The sequence below is a fragment of the Sander vitreus genome, unplaced genomic scaffold (assembly GCF_031162955.1).
Source record: "Sander vitreus isolate 19-12246 unplaced genomic scaffold, sanVit1 ctg333_0, whole genome shotgun sequence".
Lineage (NCBI taxonomy): Eukaryota > Metazoa > Chordata > Actinopteri > Perciformes > Percidae > Sander > Sander vitreus.
Window position 1 is genome coordinate 47,501 of NW_027595476.1, and position 27,742 is coordinate 75,242.

Here is a 27,742-nt window from a genome sequence, read left to right on the forward strand (position 1 = left end):
CAGAATACGATCTCGTATTTTATGAAAATAGTTGTAAGTGGTAAGTGTTTTAACGTAAGTGTTCCTTTTGGGACAATACTGACCATCGACAGTGGCACTACAGCAGGAAGTGGTCAGTGACCATTAGCAGTGGGACTACAGCAGGAAATGGTCAGTGACCATTAGCAGTGGGACTACAGCAGGAAGTAGTCAGTGACCATTAGCAGTGGGACTACAGCAGGAAGTGGTCAGTGACCATTAGCAGTGGGACTACAGCAGGAAGTAGTCAGTGACCATTAGCAGTGGACTAAAGCAGGAAGTGGTCTTGACCATTAGCAGTGGGACTACAGCAGGAAGTGGTCAGTGACCATTAGCAGTGGGACTACAGCAGGAAGTGGTCAGTGACCATTAGCAGTGGACTACAGCAGGAAGTAGTCAGTGACCATTAGCAGTGGGACTACAGCAGTAAGTGGTCAGTGACCATTAGCAGTGGGACTACAGCAGGAAGTAGTCAGTGACCATTAGCAGTGGGACTACAGCAGGAAGTGGTCAGTGACCATTAGCAGTCGTCTACAGCAGGAAGTGGTCAGTGACCATTAGCAGTGGGACTACAGCAGGAAGTAGTCAGTGACCATTAGCAGTGGGACTACAGCAGGAAGTGGTCAGTGACCATTAGCAGTGGACTACAGCAGGAAGTAGTCAGTGACCATTAGCAGTGGACTAAAGCAGGAAGTGGTCTTGACCATTAGCAGTGGGACTACAGCAGGAAGTAGTCAGTGACCATCGACAGTGGCACTACAGCAGGAAGTGGTCAGTGACCATTAGCAGTGGACTACAGCAGGAAGTAGTCAGTGACCATTAGCAGTGGACTAAAGCAGGAAGTGGTCGTGACCATTAGCAGTGGACTACAGCAGGAAGTAGTCAGTGACCATTAGCAGTGGACTACAGCAGGAAGTGGTCAGTGACCATTAGCAGTGGACTACAGCAGGAAGTGGTCAGTGACCATTAGCAGTGGGACTACAGCAGGAAGTGGTCAGTGACCATTAGCAGTGGGACTACAGCAGGAAGTGGTCAGTGACCATTAGCAGTGGGACTACAGCAGGAAGTGGTCAGTGACCATTAGCAGTGGACTACAGCAGGAAGTGGTCAGTGACCATTAGCAGTGGGACTACAGCAGGAAGTGGTCAGTGACCATTAGCAGTGGGACTACGGCAGGAAGTGGTCAGTGACCATTAGCAGAGGACTAAGGCAGGAAGTGGTCAGTGACCATTAGCAGTGGACTAAGGCAGGAAGTGGTCAGTGACCATTAGCAGTGGGACTACAGCAGGAAGTAGTCAGTGACCATTAGCAGTGGGACTACAGCAGGAAGTGGTCAGAGACCATTAGCAGTGGGACTACGGCAGGAAGTGGTCAGTGACCATTAGCAGTAGGACTACGGCAGGAAGTGGTCAGTGACCATTAGCAGTGGGACTACAGCAGGAAGTGGTCAGTGACCATTAGCAGTGGGACTACAGCAGGAAGTAGTCAGTGACCATTAGCAGTGGGACTACGGCAGGAAGTGTGTGTGAGTGTGTGTGTGTGTGTGTGTGTGTGTGTGTGTGTGTGTTGTCTGTGTGTCTCTGTGTGTGTGTGTGTGTGTGTGTTTGTCTGTGTGTCTCTGTGTGTGTGTGTGTGTGTGTGTGTGTCTGTCTGAGTCGCGGGGGGAACTAAGCAGCCTTGCCCGCTGCAGAGAGCCGACAGGATGTAGACAGCAGCCGCTGACTATAGAGTGAATAAGCATCACAGCGTAGATTGATGTTAAATGTCTACAGGTTGGCAGGACGGTCTGACATGTTCTCCACGGTCTTTCGCTGGACGTTTTGTTGGTAACTGTGAGATGTTAGAGTCACACACGTCTCGTCTTCATAACAGAAACTAGGAAATGATCAACCCGTTGTCACTCCAGCTTGGTCAGTGGCTGCAGGTGGGATGCTGGGATTGTGTGAGCAATGAAAATGTGATAGGGGGCCCCGGCTGTCAATCAGTGTCTTCCAGAGATGCTGGCCCCTGATTGGTCCGGGCCCGTAAGCACCGTTTACCCTGTTTACCGATAGTTACGCGTCTGCTCAGGATACTGCAAATGTTGGTATAATATGAAAATGGCTGGTGGATTTAAGACACAAAATAATTTATTGAATGAATCAAATATGAACATATGTGTCAGATTCCGTTTAAACAATCATCTAAATGCCTTTTGTGTTGATCGAAGAATCGATGAGTCATTAATCGACAAGTTGTTGCTACTCTGCTAAGTTTCCCTGCACATTAAAGTCAGAGTGGGCTGAGTTGTAATGAATCTGGTCACCTGTTCTGGATCAGGGCGTATCTGGCAGGATCGTCGGCGCTGGGCGAGTTTGTGACGTAGCAGTGCTCCAGAAGGAGCACGAAGCGGTTGTTGTCGTAGTCCACAGAGATGCCGACGTGCAGGGCGGCGCCCAGCGGCAGGCTGACCGGGCCAGCGGGGAACGGCTCGCTGTAGTCCGGCCTCTCGTACAGAATCATCCGCGCCCTGGTGGGGGCACCTGAACGCACCACGCCGACTCTACGCCTGCAGAGAGACGAGACACGTTAAGAGAAGACACACAGGTGAACTGGAGTAACTCGACACAACATAGACTATGAACCTGAATCCCTTCATATCTTAAATCACCTATACTTTACCCATTGATAATAGGGGTGTAAGAAAATATCGATACACAATACTGATTGCAGTACTGTATCTATTTTCAAAAACGCAATATCGATTTTTTTTTTAGTTTACGTGCAAAAATATTGATGTAAGACAGTGGTTTACGTTATGTTTAAACCCCCTAATGCTAGATGGCTATGCTGAGACACCACTAGTGTCCTCGCCTAGCAGTACCTAGCAGTACCTAACAGTGCCTAGCAGTACCTAGCAGTACCTAACAGTACCTAGCAGTGCCTAACAGTGCCTAGCAGTGCCTAGCAGTGCCTCACAGTGCCTAATAGTGCCTAGCAGTGCCTAACAGTACCTAACAGTGCCTAGCAGTACCTAGCAGTACCTAGCAGTACCTAGCAGTGCCTAGCAGTGCCTAACAGTGCCTAGCAGTGCCTAGCAGTGCCCTAGCAGTGTCTAGCAGTGCCCTAGCAGTGCCTAGCAGTGCCCTAACAGTGCCCTAACAGTGCCCTAGCAGTGCCCTAACAGTGCCCTAGCAGTGCCTAGCAGTGCCCTAACAGTGCCCTAACAGTGCCCTAGCAGTGCCCAGCATTGCCCTAGCAGTGCCCAGCAGCACCCTAACAGTGCCTAGCAGTGCCTAACAGTACCCTAGCAGTGCCCTAACAGTACCTAGCAGTGCCTAACAGTGCCTAGCAGTGCCTAGCATTGCCTAACAGTGCCCTAGCAGTGCCTAGCAGTGCCCTAACAGTGCCCTAACAGTGCCCTAGCAGTGCCTAACAGTGCCTAGCAGTGCCTAGCAGTGCCTAACAGCTGCCTAGCAGTGCCTAACAGTGTCTAGCAGCGCCCTAACAGTGTCTAGCAGCGCCTAACAGCGCCTAGCAGTGCCCTAACAGCGCCTAACAGTGCCTAACAGTGCCTAACAGTGCCTAGCAGTGTCTAGCAGTGCCTAGCAGTGCCTAACAGTGCCTAACAGTGCCTAGCAGTGTCTAGCAGTGCCTAACAGTGCCTAGCAGTGCCTAGCAGTGTCTAGCAGTACCTAACAGTGCCTAACAGTGCCTAGCAGTACCTAACAGTGCCTAACAGTGCCTAGCAGTGCCTAGCAGTGCCTAACAGTGCCTAGCAGTGCCTAGCAGTGCCCAGCAGTGCCCAGCAGTGCCCTAACAGTGCCCAACAGTGCCTAGCAGTGCCTAACAGTGCCCTAGCAGTGCCTAGCAGTGCCTAACAGTGCCCTAACAGTGCCTAGCAGTGCCTAGCATTGCCTAGCAGCACCCTAACAGTGCCTAGCAGTGCCTAACAGCACCCTAGCAGTGCCTAACAGTACCTAGCAGTGCCTAACAGTGCCTAGCAGTGCCTAGCAGTGCCCTAACAGTGCCTAGCAGTGCCTAGCAGTGCCCTAGCAGTGCCCTAACAGCGCCTAGCAGTGCCTAACAGTGTCTAGCAGCGCCTAACAGCGCCTAGCAGCGCCTAACAGCGCCTAGCAGTGCCTAGCAGTGCCTAGCAGTGCCTAACAGTGCCTAGCAGTGCCTAACAGTGCCTAGCAGTGCCTAACAGCGTCTAGCAGTGCCTAACAGCGTCTAGCAGTGCCTAACAGTGCCTAACAGTGCCTAACAGTGCCTAACAGTGCCTAACAGTGCCTAGCAGTGCCTAACAGTGCCTGACTTGTTGCTAGAAGCTAACAACGTAGCTATGGCTGACCTTTGGCCTACTTTAGCATATAAACATTAGCTCACTAAGAACCTGGGAACCACAATCCCAAACTGGCAGTTTGATTTTCTGTGTACTGAATTGTTGACCTAAAGTAAACTTCTTAGACGTCTATGCACATCATGTCTTTTTTTAAATATTAGTTTTTCTATAATTATACTTCCCAATATATCACCTTATGCACAGTATCGAAATATATTGAATCGTGACCCATGTATCGTAATACGTATCGTATCGCCAGATTCTTCTTCCAATACTCAGCCCTAACTGATAATGATAAAATGAAGGTATTCTAATGGGATTTTAAGGGTTTCCTTAATGGATTGAGGTATATGATATGAATTTTAAAGGATTATCTGCGGTTTCAAAGGTTTTTAAGGAGGATAACAACAGTTCTAATTGACCATATAACTCACGGCAACTGGTATCGAATGGCGGCGTCGAGGCTGGTGATGTCATCGAGCGGGAAGACGCAGGAGAACGGGAAGCTCATCGGGACGGAGAGCGAGTCGTTGGACCAATCAGACGGGTACACGAACAAAATGTTGGAGTATGTAATGTGGGAGCCGTTTGTCTGCAACAAATAAAAACAGATTAAAGACGACTTAATCGGATTTGTTCTGTCAACAAGATAAAATGTCTGAAAACAGCTAAATGCTAACAACAGGATGCTATCATGCTGATGTTTAGCAGGTGTAGGACCCTATCTTGCACCCGGCTCAGCGCAAAGCCCGACACAAGTGTCTTTGCTTTAAGATCGTCCAGCGCCCACGTCGTTTAAACAGCAAATGCACCTGCGCCCATCTGTGGCCCATGGCTGGTCTTACAGGGAGGTGTGTTCAGGTGCATTCTGGGCGTCCTGGTCTTACAGGGAGGTGTGTTCAGGTACATTCTGGGCGTGCTGGTCTTACAGGGAGGTGTGTTCAGGTGCATTCTGGGCGTGCTGGTCTTACAGGGAGGTGTGTTCAGGTGCATTCTGGGCGTGCTGGTCTTACAGGGAGGTGTGTTCAGGTGCATTCTGGGCGTGCTGGTCTTACAGGGAGGTGTGTTCAGGTGCATTCTGGGCGTGCTGGTCTTACAGGGAGGTGTGTTCAGGTGCATTCTGGGCGTGCTGGTCTTACAGGGAGGTGTGTTCAGGTGCATTCTGGGCGTGCTGGTCTTACAGGGAGGTGTGTTCAGGTGCATTCTGGGCGTGCTGGTCTTACAGGAGGTGTGTTCAGGTACATTCTGGGCGTGCCGGGTCTTACAGGGAGGTGTGTTCAGGTGCATTCTGGGCGTATTGCTATCTTGAGGCAGTGGGAAGTGATGGCACCATTGACCAACAAAAACCTGGTCTAAAGTCAATAACGCAGCATTTCATTGTTATTTTAACAGAGCATTAGTAAATGCTCCTAGACTCGTGCACAGCACGTGCACACTATGCTTGTTACACACACAGGGACGCACAGCAGCACACACACACACACACACACACACACACACACACACACACATACATGCAGAAGATTACAAATACAAATATTACGGTGCAGATCCTCCATCATAACAGCAATGCTCCAAGGTCCAAACGCGCCTGGCTTTTAAAAGGAATGGGAGATGATCTCTGATTGGTTGATTGCATGTTACGCCCAAAACACACCTCTGATTAATGAAGACACTAAGAACAACCCTTTAGAACCATGACCCCGGCACACGGACCCTTTTTACTGCCGTCAAACTAGCAGAAGTGGATTAGGACACGCCCTAAACACACCTGCACCAGGCGCATCACGGCGTGCACTTAGATCGTTAAAATAGGACCCTTAGTGTTTATCACCATCTTAGATCTGAAACAGCTAAAACAGAGAGAATATCATCAGGTAGACACAAACACAAGACTCGAAGGACTCCTAAAGAATCATCTTGTTGCTCTGTAACTGCTGGATGTGGAAGTAGGCAGTTGTTTGCTAACAAGTAAGCCAAACATACACATATATTCATAAGCTGATAACGTGTCAGATGCTGTGTGAAAAGCTTGTTGTGCTGCCCCTAAGTGGACATCCATCCATCCATCCATCTTCATCCGCTTATCCGGGGTCGGGTCGCGGGGGTAGCAGCTCCAGCAGGGGACCCCAAACTTCCCTTTCCCGGGCCACATTAACCGGCTCCGACTGGGGGATCCCGAGTCGTTCCCAGGCCAGGTTAGAGATATAATCCTCCACCTAGTCCTGGTCTCCCCCGAGGGCCTCCTCCCAGCTGGACTGGGGCCTCCACCTAGTCCTGGGTCTTCCCCCAAGGCCTCCCTCCCAGCTGGACATCCCTCCACCCAGTCCTGGGTCTTCCCCGAGGCCTCCTCCCAGCTGGCCTTCTCCCAGCTGGTGCGCTGCCCACCTAGTCCTGGGTCTTCCCTAGGCCTCTCCCAGCTGGACGTCCCTCCACCTAGTCCTGGGTCTTCCCGAGACCTCCTCCCAGCGGGACATCCCTCCACCTAGTCCTGGGTCTTCCCGAGGCCTCCTCCCAGCTGGACGTCCCTCCAACTAGTCCTGGGTCTCCCCCGAGACCTCCTCCCAGCTGGACGTCCCTCCACCTAGTCCTGGGTCTCCCCCGAGGCCTCCTCCCAGCTGGACGTCCCTCCACCTAGTCCTGGGTCTCCCCCGAGGCCTCCTCCCAGCTGGACGTCCCTCCACCTAGTCCTGGGTCTTCCCCGAGGCCTCCTCCCAGCTGGACGTTCCTCCACCTAGTCCTGGGTCTTCCCCGAGGCCTCCTCCCAGCTGGACGTTCCTCCACTAGTCCTGGGTCTTCCCAGAGGCCTCCTCCCAGCTGGACGTCCCTCCACTAGTCCTGGGTCTTCCCCGAGGCCTCCTCCCAGCTGGACGTCCCCTCCACCTAGTCCTGGGTCTTCCCCGAGGCCTCCTCCCAGCTGGACGTCCCTCCACCTAGTCCTGGGTCTCCCCCGAGGCCTCCTCCCAGCTGGACGTCCCTCCACCTAGTCCTGGGTGTTCCCCCAAGGCCTCCTCCCAGCTGGACGTCCCTCCACCTAGTCCTGGGTGTTCCCCGAGGCCTCCTCCCAGCTGGACGTCCCTCCACCTAGTCCTGGGTCTCCCCCGAGGCCTCCTCCCAGCTGGACGTCCCTCCACCTAGTCCTGGGTCTCCCCCAAGGCCTCCTCCCAGCTGGACGTGCCTGGAACACCTCCCTAGGGAGGCGCCCAGGGGGCATCCTTACCAGATGCCCGAACCACCTCAACTGGCTCCTTTCGATGCAAAGTGGACAAAGAAATAAAACAATAATGCAGCTTGAACCAAACATAAAATATAGAGGACTGTAGTGAATGTGCCAGACATAATTCACCTTTATTGTTTAATGTAATATGTTGTGCATTTATTACGTTGGTTTAGGGATTGCGGTCCCTTTAAGCGTGTGATGACGCCACGTGGGACCTGGGGGTTGGGTTGCTGGGCAGCACCATTTTGTGAATGAATTGTTTCCCTATATAAATAAATGAGACACGCATTCGTGTGCTCAACGTGAGAAGTTGTCTCTGTCAAGATTACTACAATTTCCACACTGGTGACCCTGATGATAGTCTGCTGGACGTATCCAGAGACGCGACACGACACCATGTCCGTTAATGCTGTTTCTCTCAAGCGCCCAGAATTCTGGGAAGCATCAGCGTCGGCGTGGTTCGCCCAGACTGAGGCGCAATTTGCATTGCGGGATATCACCGCAGATACAGTAAGCAGCAAGTACTACTACGTTGTGTCGGCTCTCGGAAAGTCAACGGCATCCAGAGTGGTGAGCCTTCTAAAAAATCCTCCGGCGGCTGAGAAGTATACGGTGCTCAAGACTCACCTGTTGAAAACGTTTGAGCTGTCAGACGCTGAGAGAGCCAACAGGCTTTTCTCCCTTCAAGGACTGGGTGACAGCAAGCCGTCTGAGCTCATGGACCGTATGCTGGATCTCATGGGGGAGCACCGACCGGATTTTCTCTCAATTCAGCTTTTCCTGCGTCAGCTGCCTTCCCAGGTAAGGGCTGCGCTAGCCAACGCCACGATCACTGACTGTCGGAGACTGGCTGAGGAGGCTGATAAACATCGATCCTGTGAAAGTGGACGACTCCACAGTCATCGCTGCAACCATCGCTGTTTTTTGGCCCCAAACAGTCTTCACGCTTGTGTTTACCATGCAAAGTTTGGACCCAAAGCTACCAAATGCCGTTCGCCATGCTGTTTCGGCGGGTCGGAAAACGCCGGGGCCAGCGCTCAGTGATGGCCATGAGCGTCGGCCGCGTGGGCAGGCTGCTTTTCATCCGTGACAGCATCTCCGGACGGCGTTTTCTTTGCGACACGGGGACACAGAGGAGCATCCTGCCTGCATCCCGTTTGGACATGGTGACTGGCAGCCACGGCCCCCCTATGGAAGCTGCCAATGGTAGACCCATTCGCACGTATGGAACGAGGTACGTTGGATTATGTTTTGGAGGACAGCGTTTTGGCTGGGATTTTGTGATGGCTAAGGTTGCCGTGCCCCTCCTCGGAGCCGATTTTTTGTGTGCACATGGACTGTTGGTGGATGTGAAGCACTTTGCCGAACCGGATGCATTGTCCATTCATATTATACAGTCTATGAACCAAACTCACCTCTACCACATTTCCACAGATACCCTTCCTTCGCTGCACCAGGTACGACATCGCCTCCTGCTGGTCGACCTGCTGATGGCAGCGTGGGTCGATCAAGTGAGCGGAGGAGGCGTTCAGCCCTTGTTCCTCCAACAGCCTCTTCTGGACTGTCAGACGCAGGTGATCCTGTCCACACACTAACTCTGGCTCTGGAAAACCACTAAGTTCATCTAGAACACAAGATGAAACACATTAGGCACAACCATAGACAGTGAAAGAAATGGACACAGTGACGCCGTAGACTTCTACAGAGACCAGTGACGTCTCTTTCCCGGTTACCAGTGACGTCAGAATGAATGGCAGTCAATGGGATGCTAACGGGATGCTAACGGGAGGTGATGGCTTGGTAGCATCAGAATCTCTCCATAGGAGGTACGCTTTCCAGATTACCCCCTTGGGCACAATACAGCAGGAACAAGGCATTTTGGGTATTTTATAGTTTAGAGAGGCAAAGTCCCTCCCCTTCCGGTGGATCACCATGGGACTTTATTTCAGTAATAATATGTCTGGTAGTGAACAGGGAGAGATAAATAATGTCTTGATCCCGTTTAAATTGAGCCATACATGGATGATGTTTGTCAGTTTAAAAGATAATTTACCAAGTGAAGACATTACTAGCACTTGTTTGTCCAATCATATTAGTCTGGTTGGTTATGTGTGCATTTGTGTTCTAAGTTTTACTTGTTCACAGTTTTGTGAACAAGTAGAAAAGGAAGCTAGTGTAACTGGACTGTTTTCTACTGAACTTCACGTTCTGAACTTCTGAACTTCACGCTCTGGATTGCGTCGCTCTGGGTCGCGTCGCTCAGCGCGCTCTGGGACTCGCGGCTCTGGGACTCGTCGCTTGGATCGCGCCGCTCTGGGACGTCGTCGCTCTGGAGTCGCGTCGCTCTGCGTCGCTCTGGGACTCGCGCTTGGGCTCGCCGTCTGGGACTCATCGGCTCTGGGACTGCCGCTCTGGATCGTCGCCTGGGATGGCTCTGGGACGTCGCTCTGATCGCATGCTGGGACTCGCCGCTCGCCTGGATCGCTGCCGCTCTCGTCTGGGACTCGTCGCTCGGGATTGCCGCTTCTGGGTCGCGCCGCTCTGGGTCGCTGCCGCCTGGGACTCGCCGCTCTGGGACTGTCGCTCTGGGATCGCTTGATCGCCGCTCTGGGACTCGCCGCTCTGGGACTCGCCGCTCTGGATCGCGTCGCTCTGGATCGCGTCGCTCTGGGACTCGCCGCTCTGGATCGCGCCACTCTGGGACGCTGCCGCTCTGGGACGCGCCGCTCTGGATCGCGCCGCTCTGGGACTCGCCGCTCTGGGGACGCGTCGCTCTGGGACTCGCCGCCTGGGACGCGCCGCTCTGGGACTCGCCGCTCTGGATCGCGTCGCTCTGGGACTCGCCGCTCTGGGACGCGTCGCTCTGGGTCGCGTGGCTCTGGGTCGCGTGGCTCTGGGACGCGACGCGTCGCTCTGGGTCGCGTGGCTCTGGGACGCGACGCGTGGCTCTGGGTCGCGTGGCTCTGGGACGCGTCGCGTCGCTCTGGGTCGCGTGGCTCTGGAACGGGCGAGTCTAATGCTGGGAGGGAAAACATTACAGTATACTCTCTACAAAAACCTAGACTACACCACTGGACACAACTAAATGTCACTAACCAGAACAGATGACTCCAGCATCTTCACCATGGTTGCAGCTATGAGTGCCAAACCCTCGATGTCCACATTCTGATAGCAAAGACTCGCTGCCTGTACAGGAAACCTGATCCATCCAGATCGGTCCGGTGCCTTGTCCAAAGTAGGCAGAACTAGTTGCAGACTGGACGGGGCCACATCTCAACTGTCGGCAGACCACCTTGGCGTCGTTTATGTCCCAATTATCATCACACACTGTTCCCCACTGGTTGTCATGGAGGATCTCCACTCTCCCGTTGCATGGTGTGTTACCATTTACCAACCTCAGCCTCAGAGGTTTTGGAGCTACACATTAAAACAGTTATAAAAAGAGCGACAGAGAGTGAACAGATTGTCCCCACAGATAGTTAACAAGACAATACACAACATTTCATACATTATTTATGTTGAATTGTATAATGTATCTGTGATATAGATATCCATTAACGTTTTCCTCGCCACTGGCAACTAAATGCAATTGCTGTTAGGGGGAAATTGTTGTGTCTCTGCAAATTATAAAGTGTGATCTAGACCTACTCTATCTGTAAAGTGTCCTGAGACAATATCTGTTATGATTTGGCTCTATAGTAGCCTGGATGCCAGCTGAACTTAGCCCCGCCCACAACACTTTCCTGGTTCGGTGGAAACATGCCCCATAATCCCAGCCCAATGGAGCAGAATCAGGCTCATATTCTGACTAGAATCTGAGTCTGACCACGTCGGCTAGCTCTATAGGCTAGGAAATGTGTCATTTGTGCATTATATTGGCTATTTGGGTTGTGCATCGCTATTTCTACACCACTAACAAGGCTCAAAATAGCACCACACTTATAATAGCAATAGTAGCATCATGAGGGTCCCTACATGTAAACCGGAGCATTGAGAACTTCGTAAGTGTACAGACAGTTTATTAAAAGTATAGATTATAAAGACATTACCTTCGGGTATACAGGCAGGCACCATCTTGGGAAAACAGTCGACAGTCAACAACAACAGTTGGACCACGAACGCCATGCAAGTAGCAGGGAATTCACGCGGAACCGTCGCAACTCTGCCGTCCTCATGTTAAGCCCCGCCCACCGACTCTATACACGATGTGATTGGCCTGACTAGAGTTTGGTTTTTCCAGCTCGCAAGCCAACTGAGAGTTGCTCTACGACCCTGGCTGCAGATTACATTTGCTGCCGCTAGGGTGCGTCTAGCTTTCTAGGCTACCATGTAATATTAATGACCTGGAACCCCTGGATATCATGTTTCCCGATCCCTACAGTGGATGAATGAAATGTGTGTGTGTCATGATCACTCACCTGGCTGCCCACACCTCCAGTTGATCTTGTCGTCGCTCAGACAGATCTCACCTTCAGCGCAGGTATTACACACCATGGTGTTGACATCTGATTAGGCGCAAAGAACAACAAAGTCCACTTGAGATTCTGATGGTACCAAAGGTCTAAAGGATCCTGTAAGAAATGATCTTCATTTTGGCTGACATGAGGAATATAATATCAGTGTTTCCCCATATAATTGTACAGGCTTAGTAGGCCACCAGGCCAACGGGATCCCCAGGCCAGTAAAATATTTTTTTAATGCCAGAAATAATGCCAAATATCCATTGTGCTTCCCTATATTCATTCTACAGCTGCACACCAACGTGAGTCCATGAAGAAGGCAACTGTCTGTGGTTAGTTCACGACTGTAACAGCAGGACAGTGGAGTGTGTTAGCTAAACTGCTAAAGTCAGTTCAACAGGTGAAGTTAAAGGTGCTGTAGGGAGGATTGTGAAGATCCAGGACTTAGCCAAAACATTTGAACATCGACAACTTCTCAGTCCTTCCCCCCTTTCTGCTAAAGCCCAAAACGGTCTTTTAAGCCCCTCCCCCCACAAGGGAGAGCTGTGCACGATAGAGCGCGTGTGAAGAGGGGGGAGGGGAGGAAACCTATCTGCAGGGTGCAGGGAAGGGGGAGGGGAGGACGCTATGAAATACGTGTGCCTGAGCAGTGATTGACACCCCATCCCCCGCCCCCCCTGGCCCTGATTGGTGCATCTGAACAGTGGTGGATTTTTGCAAATCACACTACAGGCTGTAGGTGGAGCCAGAGGAGCCAGACTTTTTTTTTAAATGACCTGCTTCATGTAGTTCTACTGGAGCATAGGGTCAGTTTCAGCAGATATGAAAAATAGCCATTAATATGCGACATTGCTTGTAAGGAAATAACAGGAGCAACAGGCCAACCAGCTTTAAAAGTGACGTATTTCCTTTTAACATAAGTGTTGTGCCATTCACCAGGCTAAAGCAGTCATCCTAGGGAAAACACCAAAGATCCAACTCAGGTCCTGGACCAGTGATATCATCTTAAAGTAAAATATAAAGGATTCCACTAAATGTTGGAGTGTTCCCTTTACTTTAGCAGTCGAGGCCATTGGATCAGGAAGCTAGTATTTTGGCTCACCCTCGACTCTACATTAGAGGGTGACACAAGAATCAATTGTCGCTCCCATCCCATCCCGAGCCAACGAAAGTACTCTGGCATATCCCAATCACGTGACTGCCCCCCCCCCCCCCAAAAAAAAAATCCTGTCCTGTAAAATCCCGAGAGAAACACTCCCGAATCCCGTACCGCTCCCGTTTGGTTCCCTATGTTGTCTAAAGTTACCAGACTCTGTTATCCCCCTGTAGCATGTTTGGTTAATTGTGGTCAAATCACTGAGGTTGCCTCGGAAATTTAGACTACACTATACATGTATTACCTGCAGGTCTAGGTAACATGTATTACCTGCAGGTCTAGGTAACATGTATTACCTGCAGGTCTAGGTAACATACATTACCTGCAGGTCTAGGTAACACGCATTACCTGCAGGTCTAGGTAACATACATTACCTACAGGTCTAGGTAACACGCATTACCTGCAGGTCTAGGTAACATACATTACCTGCAGGTCTAGGTAACATGTATTACCTACAGGTCTAGGTAACATGTATTACCTGCAGGTCTAGGTAACATACATTACCTGCAGGTCTAGGTAACATGTATTACCTGCAGGTCTAGGTAACATACATTACCTGCAGGTCTAGGTAACACACATTACCTGCAGGTCTAGGTAACATGTATTACCTGCAGGTCTAGGTAACATGTATTACCTGCAGGTCTAGGTAACATGTATTACCTGCAGGTCTAGGTAACATGTATTACCTGCAGGTCTAGGTAACATGTATTACCTGCAGGTCTAGGTAACATGTATTAGCTGCAGGTCTAGGCAATTTCATTACGTAATTCCTGACAGAGATCTTCTCACACTCAAAACACACATTTATTGATTTAGGGTAGGTTAGAAGAATCGCTGTCTTCTGCAGACTAAGTAGTCTAGGAAAGCCTCGCAATCTTTGGGCGCACTCACCACATTGCAGCGTCATTTTTTTATTTAATCTCCGGCTCCGTCCCGTTGATTTCTACGCTCTATTCCGTCCCTATCACGTTACCAATAGTGAAATTGACTCCTGTACCGCGGGACTCCCGCAGGAATACCGTGACCTGCGGGAGTCCCAAAAAATTGTCACCCTCGACTCTACACAGTATAACTCCATACAATGAAAACCTGTTCCTTACCTGCACAGTAAGCTAGCCGACACAAGTTTGGGCTTACAAACTTGTAGACATAGTAGTTTCTTGGGCAAGCTTTCACGTGGATGAGGTTGGAGTGAAACTGGCAGCAGCCACCCTCCCAGCTGCCACAAACCTCCGCCCGTACGATGCCCTCAGACTCCAGCGGGTGGGGAGATCGCAGCCATAGCGGAGCATCGGTTCCACACATGTGACTCTCAATGCACCTCTCTGGCATCCGAACACTGCTGTTACCAATGAAGAGGCGGTACCAGCCTTGCCAATCTGTACGGCTGTCGCAGGCCACAGACTCTGGGTCCACCCTGAAGTCTGTGGCTCGCCATGCGTCTTGTAATGGAGTGTAGTGCTGACACGGGTCAATGCACTGAGAAGTGCCGTTCACCTGGAGGCAGCTCTGACCAAAAGGGCACTGTGTGCCCCCGCAGGCAAACGTCACTGAGCGGGATGTGGTTTCTTTTTGACGTTGTAGATTAGGTGTTACCAGACAGGAAAAGGAGCCTCGGGTGTTTTCGCAGCGTTGTCCGGGACCGCAGGAAGGATTGGGCAGTGAACACTCATCGATGTCCACACATCCCTGCAGCGGCGACCAGCGGAAGCCTTGGCCACAGCAGTCATCGTTGCAGGTGGTTTTGTTGTAGCAGGTGAAGCCATCTCCCACCACACCATCCTCACAGCGACAGGACACGCCCACAGTCTCGACACTGTTGTCGTGGAGGGAGGCATGGCATCGAGCCAGACTATGACAGGCCTCACAGCTGGTGGCTACAGACCCTGGCGATAAGCAAGGTTTAAAACAGCGTTAGCTAACATTATAGCGTTCTCCTTATGTAACTAATATTTGCTAACATTGTGGCACTAAATCTCACATCAGCTATCCAAAATAATCAGCTACAGTATATACCGTATTGGGTTGGGTTTTGGCGTCATATTAGGCAGAAACATGGCGGACGAAAGTACCATATTGGCCCAAATACAAGACGAAAAAAGTGGGGTTGTCTTATATTCAGAGTCTAGACTTTCAAACAGCAGAGGGCGACATATAGCGAGCCAGCCAGCAGCCAGCAAGAAGAGATATACGTTTCAATTAGCTAGTAGTGGAATGTAACTAAGTACATGTACTCCATTACTGTACTTCAGTCCAAATGTTGAGGTACTTGTACTTTACTTTCTTACTTACTTACTTTTTTCTTTTCATGCCACTTTCTACTTCTACTCCACTACATTCATCTGTTCCAGCTTTAGTTACTAGTTACTTTAGTTACTCCTCTACATTCATCTGTTCCAGCTTTAGTTACTAGTTACTTTAGTTACTCCACTACATTCATCTGTTCCAGCTTTAGTTACTAGTTACTTTAGTTACTAGTTACTTTAGTTACTCCACTACATTCATCTGTTCCAGCTTTAGTTACTAGTTACTTTAGTTACTAGTTACTTTAGTTACTAGTTACTTTACACATTAAGATTTCTGCACACAGAACACATGTAGTTTATGAAATACAATGCTTTATTATAAATGAAACTAGCCAACAATATAACGACTACAAGTCCAGCTGAGATGATTGGGGGGGAATAGAACCAGTGTTATTGCTCCAGTGGACTCACCTGTGGACTCACCTGTGGCCTCACCTGTGGCCTCACCTGTGGACTCACCTGTGCTCTGAGCTGAACAAGCAGCCATGAGAAGCAGCAGCAGACCGATGATCCTTTGGAACATTTTTAATCACCAAAAAACTGTAGGAGAGAGAAATGTTAGTTTTTGTAAAATATATTGCAAGTCAATTTACTGATTAATATTACAGATATAGCTGATGAAAAAGTAACTTAAAGGTCTCATATTCTGCTCATGTTGACATGTTAACAAATGCTAACATATTCTAAAATGCTAAAACATGCTAATAAGTTTTACAGCAGCACAAACTACTGACCTGACAAGTGGAGCAACACAAACTGAACATCATGACTTCATGAAGGAGGATTTATTACATACAGAAGAGTATTAGGACCAGCTTTAATATCCAAAATATCCTGTCTTGCTCTGATACTTTTCTGACATTAAAGGACTGATTTAGTTTTAGAGAGGCGTCCCTAATAATCTGTGTCTGTGTCACAAGTTACAATTAAATATTACCTTTCTCGTGGAGTTTTATTCTTCAGGTTTACAGACTTCAGGCGGTCTCAGATCCTCCGATCCTCCGATCCTCCGTAATAAACATATTTCTGGGAAAGCTTTTCTTAACTGCAGCTCTATCAATCATTAGTGACTGTTGCTGGAAAGCCATAAATTAAGAGCACTGTGTCACACAATCAATCATGTGTGACGAAACGGGCTGCTGGTATCTTTGATCAGAATCTTGTTTTATTGGGAACAAAGGTTTAAACAGGTTGTGCCCAAAGACTTTAAGTCTGATAAGGAAGAATGAATGAAACAACCTTTGTTCTGATTGGTCTAAAGTCTTGACCTACTTTGGGGAAGAATCTAAGAGTACAACTTTGAAATGTTTAGATCATATTAAAAATGACAATTTTATCAATAGTCACAGTCAGGATTTTATTTTATCATTATTTTTTTTTTTTATTTAAACAGAAAAAAATGCTAGCATTGCATTAAGGCTCTGAAACACCAACCCGACAGCCGACCGTCGGCAGAAAAGGCAGTCGGACTGATCAGTCGGCTCCCGTCTCTCAAAAAGTGCCTCAGAACACACCGAAGTGTACGTTTTTGTCGTATTTGACTGTATTGTCGCCCAAAAAATGAAAACCGGAAATGACGGAACATCTCTCTAGACATAGTCAACACAGAGCACGCTGTCGTCAGTCATTGTTTTCATCAGAGAGTGATGATAGTAGTCAAGAAGGATCCTTGTTGTCATTACTCGCTGAATGGAAGAAAATACGATGGCTAGTAATAAGAAGATACTGGTGTTGTCAGCTCTCGGGCTTCTTCTTGTGAAAGAAGCACTGATTCGCTAGTTAAGGGCTAGCATTCCACCAATCAGATTGGTCCTTGAGTCCGACTGCCCACTGGCTAATTCAGCAAGTCAAATCAGCCAAAATGAAGGCCGACGGCTCCTCCGACTGACGACGGCACGGAGCACACCGAACAGACTCGAGTCACCGACCTCGCCTGACTGTCCGACGGCCGATAATCGGGTTGGTGTGTCAGAGCCTTTAAATGTCTTCCATATGTTATATATACACTGCATATGTGTTCATATCTTTGATTTTCAAACTTGTTATGAGTTCACAGATACCAAAATACTTGATTGTGCTGCTTGAATTGTGCTTAGGCAAGCCCAGAGAATGAAAGTTACGAATGTAACTACAGTTCTATGAATGCTGGATGACCGCCAGAGGCAGTGCTTAACACTGAATACATCCGTATCGCGCTTGCGCAGGTGGAGTATTTACATCAATAAAGTCACCTGTGACTCAGCTCATTCCTTCAGAATCTTCTCGCGGGTTCGCAAGCTTCCAAGAGACCAAGAACTCTGGCAGTCATCCAGGATTCATAGAACTGTAGTTACATTCGTAACTTTCGTTCTATTTCATCCTTACTGACCGCCAGAAGCAGTGCTTAACACTGGATGACTCATATCAACAGAGTCACGAGGAAGCCTGTGTACCACTTCACAAGGATGCAGTAGAGGACCTCGGCCGGAGAACCACGCCCAGTGGATGGGGGGTGGCAACATTCAGCCTGTAATAACGTGAGAACGTGCTCGGCAATGCCCATGAGGCCGTGGCACATATTTCCTCAAAGAGCACACCTCTCAAAGTTGCCCACAATGTGGAGACACTCCTGGTAGAGTGGCATTTCACTCCTGATAGTAGAGACTGTCCACTCGCTCTGTATGCAGAGGCAATGGCCTCCACAGACAAAAAGTTGCTCAGACTGACGTATACAGGCGGTAGCGTCCACATAAGCCCTAAGGGCCCGCACTGGGCACAACAGACTCAACTAGTCCCCCCCTTTACCGAAAGGGGGGTCAAAACATGCCAGGTGGATAGGCTGATTGAGGTGTGAGCGTGCCAGCACTTTAGGCAGGAATGCCGTATTAGGCCACAAAGAGACACCTGAGCCATCCGAGTTCCATCTCAAACAGGAATCATTCACGCACAAGGCATGTAGCACGCCAACAGAAACGCAGCCTTGGCTGACAACCACCTCAGCTCTGCCTGTGGTTCAAAGGGAGGCGAGCATAGGGCGTCCAGCACCAGGGGCAGGTCCCATGAAGGAGCCCTTGGGTTACTCGTGGGACGCAACCTCAGAGCCCCTTTCAAGAAGCGGGATACAAGCCCGTGAGTCCCCACAGTGTTATTGTCAACTGCAACATGCTGCGACGAAATGGCAGCCACATAGACTCTTAGGGTAGAAGGAGACCGGCCACCATCCAGGAGGGTCTGCAGAAACTCAAGGATGGTAGGCACAGAACAATGCACTGAGTCATAATTACGAGCCGCACACCACTCGGAAAGAAGTTTCCACCTGTTCCCGTACTGCAGACGGAGACACATGGAGAGGCGTGATTGGGAGGCATGGCCTCCCTGATCTAAAACCTAGCGGCCGTTTGTTGTTAGACTTCTGTGCTAGTCATGGACTGTCTATAATGAACACCATGTTCCAACATAAGGATGCAAGTGTACCTGGTGCACCATAGGCCGAAGGTCATGTAGATGAAAAGTAGTTATTTTTACTAATTCTGGCATATTTACAAGGTGTTTCTATACAACAATGTTCATAAATATGCATGGTCCCTATCAAATAAACCAATAAAATAAAAAAATAAAATGATACATTTTGTGATTGTATATTCTGATCTGAGGCCGCACGTTTTGCACCCTCAGGTGAAGAGAGGGGTGGAGTTGTCAACCGACGGGCCCAAAGGTCCTGATCCATTTTCTCTTGTGCTACAGTTATATTGGAACCTGACACCTGCTGCCACTTTACTCCGGCCATTCACCATACCTGCTCACTACAACTGGACCTCACCACAAACTGAACACTGTATACTCTAGCGGAACCACTCCTGCTCAGAACCCCTGGACCTGTTTGGCTCTCTCAGGAAACCTGGACTTGCTACTTCCTTTTCTGGAAACCCGGACTGAACTCACTTAAGTACTGTGAAATAAACTTCTTAAACTTTCACTCTGGCTCCACGTTGTTGTCTGCATTTGGGTTCAACTCTCAGTCTCACTCGTAACACCCTCTATGTTAGAGGCAGAGCTAGAAGATGATGGGGAATTGTCGTCAATTCCCCAGGTGGAAGTCACTGAGGTAGTCAAACAACTCCACAGTGGAAAAGCCCCAGGGATTGATGAGATCCATCCAGAAATGCTGAAAGCTCTGGGTGTGGAGGGCCTGACTTTTATGACACGCCTTGTGTTGCATTGCATGGACGTTTGGGATAGTGCCAAAGGAGTGGCAGACTGGGTTAGTGGTTCCCCTGTTCACAAAGGGGGACCAAAGGGTGTGTGCCACTTATAGGGGTATCACACTTCTCAGCCTCCCTAGTAAAGTCTACTCCAAGGTGCTGGAAAGGAGGGTTGTCTTGTTCTAGGCACGTCCAGCTGGGAGGAGGCCTCGGGAAAGAACCAGGACTAGGTGGAGACACGTCCAGCTGGGAGAAGGCCTCGGGAAAGACCCAGGACTAGGTGGAGGCACGTCCAGCTGGGAGAAGGCCTCGGGAAAGACCCAGGACTAGGTGGAGGGACGTCTAGCTGAGAGGAGGCCTCGGGGAAGACCCAGGACTAGGTGGAGGCACGTCCAGCTGGGAGAAGGCATCGGGAAAGACCCAGGACTAGGTGGAGGGACGTCTAGCTGAGAGGAGGCATCGGGAAAGACCCAGGACTAGGTGGAGGGATGTCCAGCTGGGAGGAGGCCTCGGGGAAGACCCAGGACTAGGTGGAGGCACGTCCAGCTGGGAGGAGGCCTAGGGGAAGACCCAGGACTAGGTGGAGGCACGTCCTGCTGGGAGGAGGCCTAGGGGGAAGACCCAAAACAAGGTGGAGACACGTCCAGCTGGGAGGAGGCCTCGGGGAAGACCCAGGACTAGGTGGAGGCACGTCCAGCTGGGAGGAGGCCTAGGGGAAGACCCAGGACTAGGTGGAGGCACGTCCTGCTGGGAGGAGGCCTAGGGGAAGACCCAAAACAAGGTGGAGACACGTCCAGCTGGGAGGAGGCCTCGGGGAAGACCCAGGACTAGGTGGAGGGACATCCAGCTGGGAGGAGGTCTCGGGGAAGACCCAGGATTAGGTTTAGGGACGTCTAGCTGAGAGGAGGCCTCGGGGAAGACCCAGGACTAGGTGGAGGCACGTCCAGCTGGAGGGATTATGTCTCCACTCTGGCCTGGGAACGCCCCCGCGACTCGACCCCGGATAAACCGTTGACGATGGATGGATAGATGGGCTGCATCATGTGAGTTACTCTTTACAACAAGTTCTATCTCTGTAGGGATCCTTTCCATAATGTTGTTAAACACTCAGTTACGTCACTGGATAAGGGGAGAATAGCTACCAGAGGTCTTGAGTGTAATACATTGTTTTATTGTTTCATTCTGTTTTTGATATAAAAAGAAAATCTGAATACAAACAATTTACAGAATAAAATGGAAAATATCATTTGGCATGTTGCAAAATCTTTATTCATCAATTTCAGATCATAATTACATTACAGTGTCTAAATTTTCATCCATTTACATCCCTTAAAACCATAGACTATAATATAAATGGACAGAGCGTGTGTGATGTCACCCATTGGTTTGTGGAGATCTGCTATGAGTCGTCGAGTTTGCCGTTACGGGCACAGCCATCCTGGTTGACGATGTGACGATTTTAGACGAGAGGGAGAAGTGTGATAGAAGAGAGAGGGAGGAGAGAGGGAGGAGTGTGATAGGAGTGAGGGAGGAGAGAGGGAGGAGAGAGGGAGGAGAGAGGGAGGAGTGTGATAGGAGAGAGGGAGGAGAGGGAGGAGAGAGGGAGGAGAGAGGGAGGAGTGTGATAGGAGAGAGGGAGGAGAGAGGGAGGAGAGAGGGAGGAGTGTGATAGGAGAGAGGGAGGAGAGAGGGAGGAGAGAGGGAGGAGAGAGGGAGGAGTGTGATAGGAGAGAGGGAGGAGAGAGGGAGGAGAGAGGGAGAAGTGTGATAGGAGAGAGGGAGGAGAGAGGGAGGAGAGAGGGAGGAGTGTGATAGGAGTGAGGGAGGAGAGAGGGAGGAGACAGGGAGGAGAGAGGGAGGAGTTTGATAGGAGAGAGGGAGGAGAGAGGGAGGAGAGAGGGAGGAGTGTGATAGGAGAGAGGGAGGAGAGAGGGAGGAGAGAGGGAGGAGAGAGGGAGGAGTGTGATAGGAGAGAGGGAGGAGAGAGGGAGGAGTGTGATAGGAGAGAGGGAGGAGAGAGGGAGGAGCCCTTACACACTTTTACTGGCAATCACATTATAGCCACACCCTAAAACACCCCCTGCTTTAGCGCTGATTTTAAAATCGAGACCATCATTCACTAAATGAACATCATTCTGTGTTGCAGAAGACTTAAAACTAGCGATTGAGACCATCAACTCATTATGAAAATGTTTACTGAGGTAATAAATCAAGAGAGAAGTGGGTCACTTTCTCATAGACTTCTACAGAAACAGACCTCCTTTTGCAACCGCACGTGTCGCCCCCTGCTGGAAGTTAGAGAGACTACAGCTTTAAGGAGTCTCCCCCTGCTGGATGGTAGAGAGAATACAGCTTTAAGGAGTCTCCCCCTGCTGGATGTTACAGAGAATACAGCTTTAAGGAGACTCCCCCTGCTGGAAGTCAGAGAGAATGCAGCTTTAAGGAGTCTCCCCCTGCTGGATGGTAGAGAGAATACAGCTTTAAGGAGTCTCCCCCTGCTGGATGGTAGAGAGAATACAGCTTTAAGGAGACTCCCCCTGCTCGAAGTTAGTGAGAAAGCAGGTTTAAGGAGTCTCCCCCTGCTGGATGTTACAGAGAATACAGCTTTAAGGAGTCTCCCCCTGCTGGAAGTTAGAGAGAATACAGCTTTAAGGAGTCTCCCCCTGCTGGAAGTTAGAGAGAATACAGCTTTAAGGCACTTTCTGCATTTGCAGCACTTCGCCAAACTGGATGCTCTGACCATTAATATATAGTCTATGGTTAAAATTCCACAATAAACAAATTATTAGATATACTGTAGCAACATCAAGCCTGGCAAAAGCACAATACTCACTTTTATATTGTTATATAAATGTACATATAAGTAGGCTAATTAGCAAAAGCTCTGTTGCATTTCAGAAAAGCTACTCAAGTAAAATGATGTCATCAAAATACATCATGCTAGTAAAATGGTACGGCAATGAATTGGTTAAATATAATGCTGAGCTATAATTCCTACTCTGTATCCCCCTATGGCAGATCATACCAACACCTTAAAGGAGAAGCATACATTTAGGTCTGAGTTTCAAACATTACAGAATAAATGGTAAAGTTTGATGCATCACTATCGAGCCAACTGATTTTCCTCTAAAAGTAAATGCTAATACTTTGCCATTCACACAAGTTTGACTGCTGTAAATCTTATACATGTAGGTACATGCTCCTATAACAGCAAGAATAACAAGAACATTAGTAACAGTAACAGGAAGAACAGGGTCCCAGCAAAGGGCACATGGAGACAAAATGATAGCAGCAGCAATGAGTAGAATGTAACACACAGCAATATGGTTCCAAGTGGCAGGCTCTTTAAAAACTCTTTCAATTCACGTACTTTTTTTCGCACAAACCATACTCCTGCTACTCCTCCCATAAAGACTGCACCTGCTGCACCAGCAGCTGCACCCACTGCACCCGCTGCACCCGCTGCAACCGCTGCACCCGCTGCACCAGCAGCTGCACCCACTGCACTCGCTGCTGCACCCACTGCACCCGCTGCACCAGCAGCTGCACCCACTGCACCCGCTGCACCCGCTGCAACCGCTGCACCAGTAGCTGCACCCGCTGCACCAGCAGCTGCACCCACTGCACCCGCTGCACCCACTGCACCAGCAGCTGCACCCACTGCAACCGCTGCACCCGCTGCACCAGCAGCTGCACCCACTGCACCCGCTGCACCCGCTGCACCCACCACTACACCAGCAGCTGCACCCACTGCACCCGCTGCACCAGCAGCTGCACCCACTGCACCCACTGCACCCACTGCACCAGCAGCTGCACTCACTGCACCCGCTGCACCAGCAGCTGCACCCACTGCACCCGCTGCACCAGCAGCTGCACCCACTGCACCCACTGCACCCACTGCACCAGCAGCTGCACCCACTGCACCCGCTGCACCAGCAGCTGCACCCACTGCACCCACTGCACCCACTGCACCAGCAGCTGCACCCGCTGCACCAGCAGCTGCACCCACTGCACCCACTGCACCAGCAGCTGCACCCACTGCACCCACTGCACCCACTGCACCAGCAGCTGCACCCACTGCACCCGCTGCACCAGCAGCTGCACCCACTGCACCCGCTGCACCCGCTGCACCCACCGCTGCACCCGCTGCACCCGCTGCAACCGCTGCACCCACCACTACACCAGCAGCTGCACCCACTGCACCCGCTGCACCCGCTGCAACCGCTGCACCCATAATTCCTAGTGCATCTACTGCCCGTAGTGTTTTGGCTGCAAGTGCCAGTTCTCTTAAAATACTTAGACCTTTTTTCTTTAAGTCTGCTCTTTCGTCTTCTGTTTGTGTAGCTACTTCTGCTCTTTCGTCTTCTGTTTGTGTAGCTACTTCTGCTCTTTCGTCTTCTGTTTGTGTTGCTACTTCTGCTCTTTCGTCTTCTGTTTGTGTTGCTACTTCTGCTCTTTCGTCTTCTGTTTGTGTTGCTACTTCTGCTCTTTCGTCTTCTGTTTGTGTTGCTGCTTCTTCTATTTCATCTTCTGTTTGTGTAGCTGCTTCTGCGGGTGACATGATAAGGAGATCAGATACGATGTTAGAAGGGTAATCTAAAAGTAAAACATGTTGTATTGTATCCACCACGGACCCCACAGGAACATGTGTCTTTGTACTCTTGTTACCCATAACAAGAGTGGAAGTACTTCTCTTTACCTACAATATAGCCGTCGCTATAAGGCTTAGTTTAATCAAGGCAAACTTTGCCAAATCCTAAACAGTTCCAACTGTCTATGTCACACCGCGTTGGAGAAATTCTCAGAAATATGTCCGTTATCTGTTCAAAAATACTAGTAGATAAAAGATGAGAATACAATTGACAGTGCAGTATAAGCAATTAACAATTATTTAAAGAAAGGCAACGTCAAAAAGAAAGGTCTTCAGCCTTGATTTAAAAGAACAGAGTTGCGGCGGGCAGTTTGATGCTGGGGGCGAATAATGGGAGAAGGAAGGGGGGTAAATTTGGTTCCAGCATCTACCAGCTGCTCCATCCGGTTAGTGAACCCCAACATGTGGCAGGGGGAAACAGGGGAAAGGGTGAGTGGGGAGAGCGATGGATCCTCAAAGGCGTCGGGGTTGGTAAGGGGGTTTGAGGAGTGTTGGACGGGTGAAAAGGGGGGTTGAGCTTTCTCGTCTCTGCTCTGTGGTCTCCCACGGTCAAATCTTTGCTCAGGTGGGGGCTGTGGTGGATCACTGCCGTGCTTTGTTGTGTCTTCCTCCTATTTAGAAGTGGGCGATCAGACTGGCCGGAGCGGGCAGACCGTCTTTTTGAAGCGTGAAGGCTACCGTAGCTGTAATACGTAATTTGAACTGTGTGGTGCGAGAGAGTTGATTGTGATATACGATGTCAACGCTAGATGGGAGAAATTCCTACACATTGGACCTTTAAAGAAAAGTCCATCTGCTTTAAAAAGATGTCTGCGGTCCCAGAAGATGTTAAAATTGTCAATGAACTGCAGAGAATGGACAGTACATGCAGATGAAAGCCATTTGTTCAGCGCCAACAGTCTGCTGAATCTCTCAGCTGCTCTTCTGATTGGTGGTATAGGGCCACTGATGAACACATCCACGTTTAGGGAGCTGACTGTTTTCAGCAGATCCATATATATTAATAAAAAAACAATAAGTAATTTTGGAGTACAATTTGGTTTTGAAGCAGCAACCACAGGCCAAGCTATCGGCCGTTCCAAACAGGCACATTTTCAACGTGCACTGCACTTGTTAAAGTCAATGGAGCAATCTTGAAATCCTCTTCAGGCTTCTTCCTTTTTGAAATGCTACTCCTCCCACATACTTTTATCTAGAGACATACTTCAAACTTTAAACTATTCACAAAACCTTTAGCTATTACAATTGTATTCAGCTTCATGATATCTTTTACAGTTTTTGTGGTATCACTCTTTAAGTCAAGTGTTTCATTCTCCAGGCTATAATGGAGTGAGTATTGATGATACTTCACACTCTTCACGACGCATTTTTTGACTGATGCGACTTATAGTCCAGTGCGACTTAAATATGTTTTTTTCCTCTTCACGACGCATTTTTTGACTGATGCGACTTATAGTCCAGAGCGACTTATAGTCCGTAAAATACGGTAATTAGGATTTTTTTCACATCACTTTATGGCTAACTGAATGAGGGTAACTCAGGCTTGTGCATGTACTTTTCTTAGGATATCCTACGAACCCATTCATGAGCATGAATTGATGTATATATACATATATAATATATAAAGTAAAAAATATGTTTTTACCTTTGAAACGTTTCCCAGCTTGGGCAACATTCGGTGTTGGTGGCACTTTACAAAAAGGACGATCAAAAGTAATTTTGGGCCTGGATGGTTTGGTTGGTAAAGCGGGCGCCCATGTATGGAGGTTTCCTCCTCGGTGCGTCAGGCCTGGGTTCGACTCTGACCTGCAGACCTTTGCTCCGTGTCGTTCCCACTCTGTCTCCCCTTTCATTTCTTCAGCTGTCCTGTCAAAAGTAAAGGCTGAAAATGCCCCCAAAAAAATAATCTTTAAAAAAAGTAATTAATACTGAATAGCCTATTAGCTTTGGCTTTTTCTTTCATGTCATTTTCATAGTTTTTTTAAAGTATATATCTATTCATGTTGTCAATGTAAATGCCTGTATCATGCAAACTCATTTACTGGTCCTAGAACTCTGCAACACATTCTCACTCCCATCTCGTAAAATATGGACACTTGGTCAGGTGCCTTTGGTGTTGTTATTAACAATAAAAGTCTCCTTTAGCGTCATATCTAAACACGCTGGGTCTGGACTACTGGCGTCACTTTTGACGCAGGAAAAGGTCTTGGGTGGGCTTATAAAGGTAAGTTTCCATGACACGCCGGAAAAAGAAAAAGGGACAGTTGGGTTTAGGTAAAGAAGAACGGGACGGTTGGGTTTAGATAAAGAAGAACAGGGACAGTTGGGTTTAGGTAAAGAAGAACGGGACGGTTGGGTTTAGGTAAAGAAGAACGGGACAGTTGGGTTTAGGTAAAGAAGAACGGGACGGTTGGGTTTAGGTAAAGAAGAACAGGGACAGTTGGGTTTAGGTAAAGAAGAACGGGACGGTTGGGTTTAGGTAAAGAAAGAACGGGGACGGTTGGGTTTAGGTAAAGAAGAACGGGACGGTTGGGTTTAGGTAAAGAAGAACGGGACGGTTGGGTTTAGGAAAAGAAGAACGGGACGGTTGGGTTTAGGTAAAAGAAGAAGCAGGGACGGTTGGGTTTAGGAAAAGAAGAACGGGGACGGTTGGGTTTAGGTAAAGAAGAACGGGACGGTTGGGTTTAGGTAAAGAAGAAGCAGGGACGGTTGGGTTTGGATAAAGAAGAAACGGGACGGTTGGGTTTAGGTAAAGAAGAACGGGACGGTTGGGTTTAGGTAAAGAAGAACGGGACAGTTGGGTTTAGGTAAAGAAGAACGGGACGGTTGGGTTTAGGTAAAGAAGAACGGGACGGTTGGGTTTAGGTAAAGAAGAACGGGACGGTTGGGTTTAGGTAAAGAAGAAACGGGACGGTTGGGTTTAGGTAAAGAAGAACGGGACGGTTGGGTTTAGGTAAAGAAGAACGGGACGGTTGGGTTTAGGTAAAGAAGAACAGGGACAGTTGGGTTTAGGGATAAAGAAGAACAGGGACAGTTGGGTTTAGGTAAAGAAGAACAGGGACGGTTGGGTTTAGGTAAAGAAGAACAGGGACAGTTGGGTTTGGATAAAGAAGAACAGGGACGGTTGGGTTTAGGTAAAGAAGAAGCAGGGACGGTTGGGTTTAGGTAAAGAAGAACGGGACAGTTGGGTTTAGGGATAAAGAAGAAGCAGGGACGGTTGGGTTTAGGTAAAGAAGAACGGGACGGTTGGGTTTAGGTAAAGAAGAACGGGACGGTTGGGTTTAGGGATAAAGAAGAACAGGGACAGTTGGGTTTAGGATAAAGAAGAACGGGGACGGTTGGGTTTAGGTAAAGAAGAACGGGACAGTTGGGTTTAGGATAAAAGAAGAACAGGGACGGTTGGGTTTAGGTAAAGAAGAAAGCAGG

The 27,742-nt window shown here is 49.2% G+C and overlaps 2 protein-coding genes across 4 annotated transcripts in view; one reads left to right on the forward strand and one right to left on the reverse strand.

Moving 5' to 3' along the window:
* LOC144513746 (uromodulin-like) overlaps window positions 1-20,103 on the reverse strand; it is a 32,521-nt gene extending 12,418 nt beyond the window's left edge. For 2 of the 3 annotated variants that reach the window (XM_078244923.1, XM_078244922.1), the window contains exons 1-7: window positions 15,944-20,103; window positions 14,279-15,064; window positions 11,981-12,067; window positions 10,659-10,979; window positions 8,978-9,186; window positions 4,777-4,934; window positions 2,324-2,566 (exon numbers count right to left, since the gene is read on the reverse strand). In XM_078244923.1, the coding sequence (XP_078101049.1) occupies window positions 2,324-2,566; window positions 4,777-4,934; window positions 8,978-9,186; window positions 10,659-10,979; window positions 11,981-12,067; window positions 14,279-15,064; window positions 15,944-16,007 (1,868 nt within the window). In that variant the 5' untranslated portion in view covers window positions 16,008-20,103. The remainder of the gene's footprint in view (window positions 1-2,323; window positions 2,567-4,776; window positions 4,935-8,977; window positions 9,187-10,658; window positions 10,980-11,980; window positions 12,068-14,278; window positions 15,065-15,943) is intronic. The other variant, XM_078244924.1, reaches the window with a different exon arrangement.
* Window positions 20,104-22,988: 2,885 nt separating this feature from the next.
* LOC144513745 (uncharacterized) lies at window positions 22,989-24,439 on the forward strand. Its single transcript, XM_078244920.1, has one exon. The coding sequence runs from the start codon at window positions 22,989-22,991 to the stop codon at window positions 24,258-24,260; it is 1,272 nt and encodes a 423-aa protein (XP_078101046.1). The 3' UTR covers window positions 24,261-24,439.
* The last annotated feature ends 3,303 nt before the right edge of the window (window positions 24,440-27,742 follow it).